General features: G+C 26.5%; 1 protein-coding gene across 1 annotated transcript in view; it reads left to right on the forward strand.

The window, feature by feature from the left end:
* The window catches only part of LOC107448610 (small G protein signaling modulator 3 homolog), a 42,787-nt gene extending 33,087 nt beyond the window's left edge, over nt 1–9,700 (forward strand). The window contains exons 14-20 of the mRNA XM_043048912.2: nt 741–799; nt 968–1,061; nt 2,724–2,794; nt 3,970–4,018; nt 4,625–4,710; nt 6,526–6,648; nt 9,494–9,700. Of these exons, the coding sequence (XP_042904846.1) occupies nt 741–799; nt 968–1,061; nt 2,724–2,794; nt 3,970–4,018; nt 4,625–4,710; nt 6,526–6,648; nt 9,494–9,626 (615 nt within the window). The 3' untranslated portion in view covers nt 9,627–9,700. The remainder of the gene's footprint in view (nt 1–740; nt 800–967; nt 1,062–2,723; nt 2,795–3,969; nt 4,019–4,624; nt 4,711–6,525; nt 6,649–9,493) is intronic.
* Nucleotides 9,701–9,922: the final 222 nt, after the last annotated feature.

A 9,922-nucleotide genomic window follows, 5' to 3' on the forward strand; every position in this document is an offset into this window, starting at 1 on the left:
GAGCTACCTAAACGTCTAAAAAACGTTTAAGTGTTTGTATTGAATGCATTGAATTTTTTTATATTTCGCGTTTATTTATGCATTGAATTTTCACGCTTTAAAATGCAGAATATTAGTGAAGCAATATTTGATAATTTATTTTGCTAATATGTTTCTCATTTAGCTAATGTTTTGATTTTTTCACCATGAACAATCTGAATAGCTATACTTTTTTAAAAGCCAATAAGAACATTGATAGAATTCTTCTACATAAAAACAATACTATGTCTTTGATGATAATATACTATGTCTTTGTGCTAGAACATTGTGTTCATTGGCGAGCGAGCGCAGCGAGCCATGGTTCACGGCGAGAACCACATAAGATTGCGTAGCAATTCTCGGGGGTTGGCGAGCATTAGCGAGCAGGGGCCGGAGCCTCCTAGTATCTTATAATTTTGTACCTTTTGTTCAGAATATTATCTGCTAAAGGGCTTGATAAAATGTCAGATTATTAATTATCATTATTATAATTCAGGTGTTTAGCATTAAGCACACTCTTTTTTTACCATCTAGACAAATATTTCATTTATTTCTTATTTTGCTTTTTATATTTTTTCCCTAGCAAGAAATATCTAAGAAAAAATTTATTTATTTCTAATGCCAAGTCAAGTCAAATTTCTTATTTATTATTAATAGTCTATTTTAAATAGTTAAGTTGTTTTATATTTTTAATATTAGTTTTTTTCGTTTTGTATTTATAGTATTCTAGTGCAGGAGATGATTCTGTGACAGAAGTGATAACAGATTTAGCACGTGGAACGTAAGATTTTTACTTAATTTTAACATAATCTTGATGTTTAATTTTTCAATGTAATATGCTTTTTCAATAACTAACTCAAATTGATTATGATATCATAATCTAATTAGCTTTTTAAAATTTTTTTTCAACATTTATGTTTTTATCTGTTTAACTAATTTTATCTTTCAGTCTTTGTCCAGGTTTAAAAGCCGTCTTAGAACATGGTATGAAAAAATCCTCTATACTTGGTGGACCTTGCCATCCATGGTTATTTATTGAAGAGGTAAACCTTTTTCAATTAATAAAAAAATTGATTTTCTATGATCTTACCTTCTTGTTTTAACAAAAATCCTACTTGCAGTTATTCTTATTATAGCTTGTAAAACTTTCTGTTCAATGAAAAATTATTTGCTTGGAACATGTCTTATTCACAACTCTTATATGATCTTTTGTACAACACATATACCGTAATTTCGCAGAGATATACCATCCTGGGATATACACAGCACCCGTCAAATTTAACTGAAAAGGAAAATTTTTTCACCTGAAAGACCGCACTATCGGATACGCCACACAAAATTTGACTGTGTGATCAGTCGCAGAGTTAACACATCTGTTTCAAATAACAAGTTATATACAAAATAAATTATTAAACGTTTAAAAGTCATTAAAATAATTATTAAATATGATATATCTGATTTTACTTAAAATCTGAAATTATGTATTTCAAAAATTTTCATCATAACTTTTTAACTGTACGCAATGTAGTTATATTGCGTAAAATTGTGCTCTATTCAAATGCATCACAATCGCAAACGCATTATGTTGATAAATGCAGATTTAAAATACTCCAAATTTATGTAAACCAAATGATTAAAAAACCTAAATATAATTAAAATAAATTATCAAAATAAATTTTACCATGGAAAGCAATTGCATCATATGGCTTTGTCGTAATTTGATTTGAAATACCTAAATATTATTAAATCAAATGATTAAACAGCTAAAATCCTTATAATAATTCAATAAAAAAGTAATAATTAAATATTGTAAATTGAATCTTGTTTTGTGCAAAATTGTACAACACAAAACAATGACCAAGACATTTCTTTTTATTATTTTTAAATTCCTATAATTTTGACCTATCAAATGATGAATGACTAAACACCTTTAAAATAATTTTTAATAAAATAGACATGAAAAATAGACTATTAATCTCATTTTGTACAAAATTAAAGCATAAAATGATTGATTGAACGCATTATTTTTTTTATAATTAATTTTATTNTAATTTGATTTGAAATACCTAAATATTATTAAATCAAATGATTAAACAGCTAAAATCCTTATAATAATTCAATAAAAAAGTAATAATTAAATATTGTAAATTGAATCTTGATTTGTGCAAAATTGTACAACACAAAACAATGACCAACACATTTCTTTTTATTATTTTTAAATTCCTATAATTTTAACCTATCAAATAACGATTGACTAAACACCTTTAAAATAATTTTTAATAAAATAGACATGAAAAATTGACTATTAATCTCATTTTGTGCGAAATTAAAGCATAAAATGATTGATTGAACGCATTATTTCTTTTATAATTAATTTATAATATTCCAGTTATAAATAAATCAAATGTTTAAACAGCTAACAATTGTTTAAATAAGCGTTAAATATAGAGCAAAACAGTTCGCCCATTCCTCTTTTATCCACATGCTCATTCTGTTGCAGCATTTTACTCATACATCTCTAAATTTTGAAATTGTTTATTTCCGAGAGTTAAAATTATAAAGCTGACTTTAAACTGAAACAACTTGACCTTCAAGATTTATCATTTACTACATTTTTGTTCATGCATATATAATACTAAATTCATCTTAAATTCATTGTTTAAAAAAATTAAATTATTTTTCTAAATTTTTACTTTTGTTTACAGGTTGCAAATAAAGAAGTAGAAAAAGATTTCAATTCTGTATATTCCAGATTAGTACTTTGCAAAACTTTTAGGTAACTATTTTTAATTTTACATTCATTAATAACATGTGTGACAGTCTGTATAAAGAATTTTCTAATGTCACTTCTCATTAAAAGCTTTACAATAAAGCAAAGTTAAAATCCCAAGTATTCAGATTTAATTGAGATCAAGTTCGACCTGAATAACTGGATAATTATTAAAGAAATTTAGAAGGAAATAAAACGAAATTTTATACAGAGTATGCATTTTTAATTTCTATTAAAACAATTTTTTTTTTATTGCTGCTTCTTTAAAATTGTAGTTAACTATTTAATTGTGTGTATCTTTAAAATAAGGTAACCACTTATTATTTGCCCTTTAAAAAAATAGCCAAGAGATAAGTATTAAAATTATTTTAGTTCTGCTAAAGTTTAATTATTGAAGTAGATAATATTATTTATTTTATTAATATAATGTTGAAATATTGTATTGCTATTACTGTAATAAGTTTTTTTTTTTTTTTTTTTTTNTTTTTTTTTTGCAGCTGTGGAAAATTAAAATGCATTTAGTTTTTTTATTCTAAAAGCAGTTTTAATCAAATTTCTTTATTGTTATTACATTAAATATCCCTTTTTTGCATATGATGAGGGGGTAAAACCTGTTATAACTATACAATATGTATAACTCAATTTAAAAATTATTTTGTAAGTTATATTATGATCAAATGTATGAATATGGTAATATCTATAGCCTCAAGTATATCTCACAAAATCTAGCTAGTACATCAAAAATGATAATAGTCAAAATTGCTGAATTTATTACCTTTCAGTGAGTAATCCAATATGTATGAAGGACCAACTATGTTGCAATGGCAGTTATATAGCTACTTATAGGGTGAACAATGTGCAACAATTTTGCAAATAATATTTTCTACATGTTTAAGAATTCATCAATTTAGCCCTTGGTTAGGTCCCAAATTAGGTCTATTCTTTACATGCTGAGTTCAAGTCAAAATAATTTATATTTGAAACTCCTAAAAGTTTCATGCTCAATGTCTCATCTGTAAAAGTAGATTCAGAATGAGATAAAATTCAATTCTTTTTTTTTTTCAAAGGTTTCTTGCAAAATAAATTTAATACTGCTTCATTCATTTATCAAAAGCAGAACCACTTACTATCTTATATTGTACATGCAATATTTCATTAATTTGATGTGAAATATTTTTCAGGCTTGACGAGGATGGCAAGGTTCTAACTCCTGAAGAAATATTATATAGAGTAAGTAAGATTTATTATTTCCGTTTGTTTAATTTGTTCTTTGAATTTATTTTCTTTTTTTAAAAAAAAATATTAAAGTTTTAACCCCTTCCTTCTCGTTCCCGTGAAAATGATGGAGTGAGGTTTCGCCCTCTATTTCTCACTCCCGTGATGTTCCTGGACTGGAGTGCTCGGTAGTAACGCACCAATAAGAATAAAACTAATTCAATTCTTTTGCCCGAAAAACATTTTATTTCTCATATCAGGTGGCAGTACCAGGATATTTTTAAGGTAATTGTAGATAGTTAGTTTATTTTAAACTAGATGTCAGCACGAATCAAATACGTGTGTAAGGAAAATAGGCACTTTTATGACTGTTTTCTTGAAAATTAACCGATCATTAAAGGGTTAAACATACTAGCTATGAACTATGGTTTTAATTATTCCTTACTAACTTTAACTATAGTTTTAATACTATTTTTTGATTATTTTCCAAAAATCAGTCTTCAAATGTTCCATATGCATATTTCACTATTGTTTATTATCTACTTTTTTATTTATCTACTTATTATTTACATATTACACAATTTTCTTTATTTTTCAACTTATTTATTATTTTTTTTTTAGTCTGTTCAAGCTATAAATTTATCTCATGATGCTGCGAATTGTCAAATGGATGTTAAGCTTCGTTCCCTTGTGTGCATAGGCCTTAAGTAAGTGATTTAATTAATTCATAAAAAATTTCATTATACAATCTTACATAGAATCAAATATCTGTTTTACAATTCATTCTATTCAATTTTTTTTTATCACTATCTCCATATTTCATGAACTAAAATGTGTATTTAAGATTATTTTTTGTTTCTAAATTAAAAATTTTTTCATTGGGACTATGTTAAATGACTAAACTTGTTTGGCTTGTTAAATGACTGTTTTTTATTTTGGGATGTCTTAGTTTAAAGCATTTTAAATTTTTTTTCTTTCAATTTTCTAATTTTTAGAGGTGTTGTAATTTGTGTCAATACAAAATAGCTGCAATAATTCCCCCAAAGCTATTTCATTTAAAAAATAGCCATGTAGTTATAAATGTTTTAGTTAAATAGAGAAATAAGTCATACTTTCAGGCTGTTGAAAAGTTACTTTAAATAAAACTTTTAAACTTTCTCATTTAGAACTACTTTTTTTAAAATTTGAATTTCTCCCAAACAAATAATACTTTTAACATACTGCTGAAAATGGGAAATATTATACCCATAGTTCACCATGCTTAAATTTTGTTTGGTTAAGTTTTATAAAAGTATAATTGTTTTGTATTCATAACTACTAGTGCGCATATACTTATCTAATTCTATAATACTATTTTTATAATATATTGTGATCTATAATCTTCTTAATTTTTAATGCAATCATAACTTTAGTCAACCATTTTAAGGAAAAATAAAATAAAATGAACAAAAATAACTGAAGCTGACTGTTTTTATCACATTGTAAACAGGAACATATATTAGTTTTTAGATGCATTGTCATACTAAACTGAACCATGATAATTTTGTTAGTTCTCTGTGTGCATGATGCAATAGTTACTTCTGATATTATTATTTTTTACCATATATACCTAATAACTGACTTCTGTGTACATTGATCATTGTATAAATTTAAAATCTGTGAAACTAATTATTTTATTAAAAACTAGTTTTACTTGTATTACTATAGTGTTTTCTCTGTAGTAAGAAATTAGAAAGAGGAGTTATTTTATTTTCTTGAAAACAATTTATTTTTTAGTTAAAATAAATTTTTATTAAAAATTATAGTTTTGTCCTCAGATTTAAAGTAATTATCAAATCTTTTCTTTTTTTAAATTAAGTTTTTTTAAGGACTCATCAAACTTAAATCTTTATAATTTTTTAAACTAATAAGTCAATTTTTTTAAAAATAAATAAATACATAATTATAAATTGTTATGTGAGCATATAAAAGTGATACTATCATATATTTTTTTAAAGAAAAGTTTGACCAATTTAGCTTTCAATACAATTTATAATTAAATAATTTCAGATTTTACATATGTTTCTATAAAATATGACAATGCAACTCTGCTGATCTCAAATTTTTATATAGCCCAGAGTGTCCTTAATTGTTAAATAGTTATTATAAAACAGGTAAATAATTTAATAAGTTATAAATAGTGTAGCTTCTATATGATTGACAATCTAATGGGTTAAATATTCATCTGTATTAGGTAGTAGTTTCCATCTTATGACTGCAACAAAAATTTGGATTTCAGTGTTTTTAAAGCTAGTTTGCCAATGTATCTCAGAAAAAAAAAAAAATTTATATTTTACTATGAATTGTAAATTAATTTATCAATCCTATTATAGATAACTCCTATTTTTATTCTATTAGCTACAATTTTGAGATATTTATTTAATTTTATTTTTTACTGCGAATGTAAAACAATGGTTAATATTTAAAGTTTTGATAGACCAAAATTATTGTTGAGTGACTATTATTATTTCCCCCTTTCCTAGTGAGCAAGTTCTTCATTTATGGTTTGAAGTTCTTTGTTCCTGTATCCCTGTTGTCCAAAAATGGTATCATCCTTGGTCTTTCATTAATAGTCCTGGTTGGGTGCAAATTAAATGTGAACTCAGGTAATGATACATTTCTTACAAAAATAATTCTTCATGCTACAGAGTATTTATCATTCAAAAATATATTGTTTTTACTAATTGTATTTTGAATCTGTTGATTTACCAGTTTTATTAATTTTCTTTCATAAGATTTTTTTTTCAGTCAATAAAATTGAATGTTTTGAATAATTTTGTTTTTATGCATAAAATATCTTTTCATATTTCTGACAAAATGTTTTTATTTTGGTTTAACTCTTGTTTCCCTTTCAAAGTTGAATTTAAAGCTATTTAATTTTGTATTTCTTATAATATATCATATTTGTCATTTTTGTTTAAGATTTATTGTTTCAAGTCGAGTTATTAAATTTTTTTTTTTGTAGTTTTTCAAATTTTTTTATGCAAAGTGCTTATATTAACTATGACTTTAAAAATAGCTTATAGTAAAATTAACAATGGATGATTTTGTTAAATTTTTTTTTAAAGTTGCATTTTAAACTATAGTTAAATATTATAATTTGAATGAAATTCTCATAGTATTTTGCAGCTTAAAGCTTATTCAGCTTCAAAGTAATGGGTACCAGCTTGTTTACGGAGTAAAGGGAACTGGAGTGCAATTCTGACTACATTACCACCATTGTGCGATTGATCCCCTCTTAACCTAAAAAAAAATTTTTTTTTTTTTTTTTGTCAATGAAAAATTTTAGTATTAGAAAATTTTGATGCAAAAAATTTGAAATTTATAATCATTATCAAAAAAGTTGTTTAGTTTTAACAATAAAATATGTTGAAACTATTATTTCCTACTTATAGGCCTCCTCAAAGAGAATTTCTTTGTAAAAATCAGTTGAAGTTTCATTACTGAATATTGTGACATTATTTTTAAAACTGTACATCTCTGTATATAAGTCGTCTTTTCACACCCCCAAAACTTTATGACAGTCAAGAGGTCTACTTATATACCAGTAATAAACTCGAGCATTAGTTGGTCATTAAATATCGATGCATTATAGCAGTGAGATAGATATGAATAACTCTGTATCAATCTATCTATTTCAAAAACTATTTTTATGCATGTTATATTACTTATAATTTCACATTTTATTTAATCATACTTTCCTTTCATATAAAGGCTTTTCATTAGAATCAATACATTAAATTTTGTTCAGAAGAAAATTATGTATAAGAAAAGTTAATATTATTCAAAAAATTTAACACAATGAAAAATTTTAAAACGTGCAATAAAGCTACAAATTTAAAGATTCCAGAACATTATCTGTATAGATGTGTTGTCATTTTACAATGGATTCTATTTCATCATGTGCTGAGTCATGCAAAATATCACCTCCATTCCCATTCAAAGAAATTAAAATTCAACACTTTTTAAAAGATTTTAAAATTGCATTTTTTCTACTATTTAACCATTTAGTATCATTTGACATATGATATGTATAGGAATTACAATCAACTTATCGACAGCGGTCAGCTTATGCTCCTGACATATTGGAAATTTGGTATCTCAACTATAAAATAGGGAGTCAGATGTACAGTGCGCCAAAAAAACCCCACTCTGAATAACTTAAAATCTAATGTTTGGATCATCACGTTCTAGGACTTAATCCTAAAGACTCAAAGGAGTGACCTTAAATATGCTAATTAATAAGTGCAAACGATATTTTAAGTTACGAAGTCAGACACAAAAATGTACTTCCTGTACACCTTTTTTTGTGGGATTTGGATTTCTGACCACCAAAATATAGGGAGTAGCCACAATCTGGGAAATATGATTCCAATATATTGGTCAGTAGAGCGTTCTAAAGTTTAATTCACATAAAAAGTTTTCGAGATATGGAGAACTACAAAAAAGGAAAAATTAACATTAAAGGGTCCAAACTTTGGACGGCTCTCCTGACCTAACTATTGGGACCATATTTCCCAAATTGCGGCTATTCCCTGTATTTTAGGGGTCAGAAATCAGAATCTGTCAATAAAAAGTTATGTTTATTCAGAGATAGGACATTTCTGTGTCTGATTTTGTAACTTAAACTATCGTTTGCGCTTATTAATTAGCATATTTTAGGTTACCCCCTCGAGCCATTAAGATTGAAACGTGAAGATCCAATTGTGGGGATAGTAGCTATCAACCATGTCAACCTTCATCTATGAAAAGGTACCCCCTCATTTAATCAAGTTAAATTATCTTATACACTGGAGAATTATAGTGGTAGATGATACACTATAGCACTCCCCCACCAGAATCTTATCTATAATAGAATTCAGTGTACGAGATATCACTAGTTGCTTCATTGCTGTTTCGGGAGAGCTGTATTAAGATCACCGTACTTTGAGTGCTGATCGTGAGAGCTGTATTAAGCTCACAGTCATGCTCGCTCCTGTGTTGCCTTTAGCAGTCGAGTGTTTACTTTGTACGTGATCGAGACTGAATAGCAACAGCGCGAGGAGGTGGATAATGTAGCAGTCACAAGTAGGAAGTCTACTTTTTAATGTGGACCATCCATCAAAGTAGGCGTGTTTAAACCGAAGTGGAACTTTCAGCCAAAGTAGGTGTATTCACATGACGTCCGAAGGACGCCAATGTGGGGAGAGTTGTTATTGACAATGCCAACTTTCATCTATGAAAATTTACCCCAAGATAGAATCGAGTTAACATACCTTATATACTAGCGAATTGGATATGTATTTTGTAGTGGTAGATAAACTGCACAATCATTTAATCAAAAGTTATTCAGGGTGGTTCATTTATTTTTGCACAGTACAATTTGTTTTGAAGTTTTTAAAAATATTTACATTCAGAATTTATCATGTTTCATTTTAATATTGTTAGTTAATAAGTTTTTTCTTTTACTAGACTATTAGCACAGTTTGCTTTTAATTTGAATCCTGAATGGGAGTTGCCAATGAAGAAGGAACCATCTCAGCCACTTAAAGAGGGTGTTAGAGATATGTTAGTGAAACATCACCTCTTCTCATGGGACTTGTGACAGTGATTCTGAAAATCCCACCATAAAATGCCAAAGTACTATAATGTCTTTTCTCATAAATAATGAAAGAAAAATTACATTTTATTCATGCCTGCTATTATTTTATTTTCATAAAATGTTTTACAATATTGATTTACCCCAACTCTCTTGTGAAGTTAACTTTTAATGAACTTTGTGCTCATAATGTATTAATATTCGTTTATCAAGTAAATTATACATCAGTTATCATTTATTTTTATGAATTGACAAAAATTTGCAGAATTTTTATGTTAAAAATTTGTTTTTTTTTCCTTCAC

The sequence above is a fragment of the Parasteatoda tepidariorum genome, chromosome 8 (assembly GCF_043381705.1).
Source record: "Parasteatoda tepidariorum isolate YZ-2023 chromosome 8, CAS_Ptep_4.0, whole genome shotgun sequence".
Lineage (NCBI taxonomy): Eukaryota > Metazoa > Arthropoda > Arachnida > Araneae > Theridiidae > Parasteatoda > Parasteatoda tepidariorum.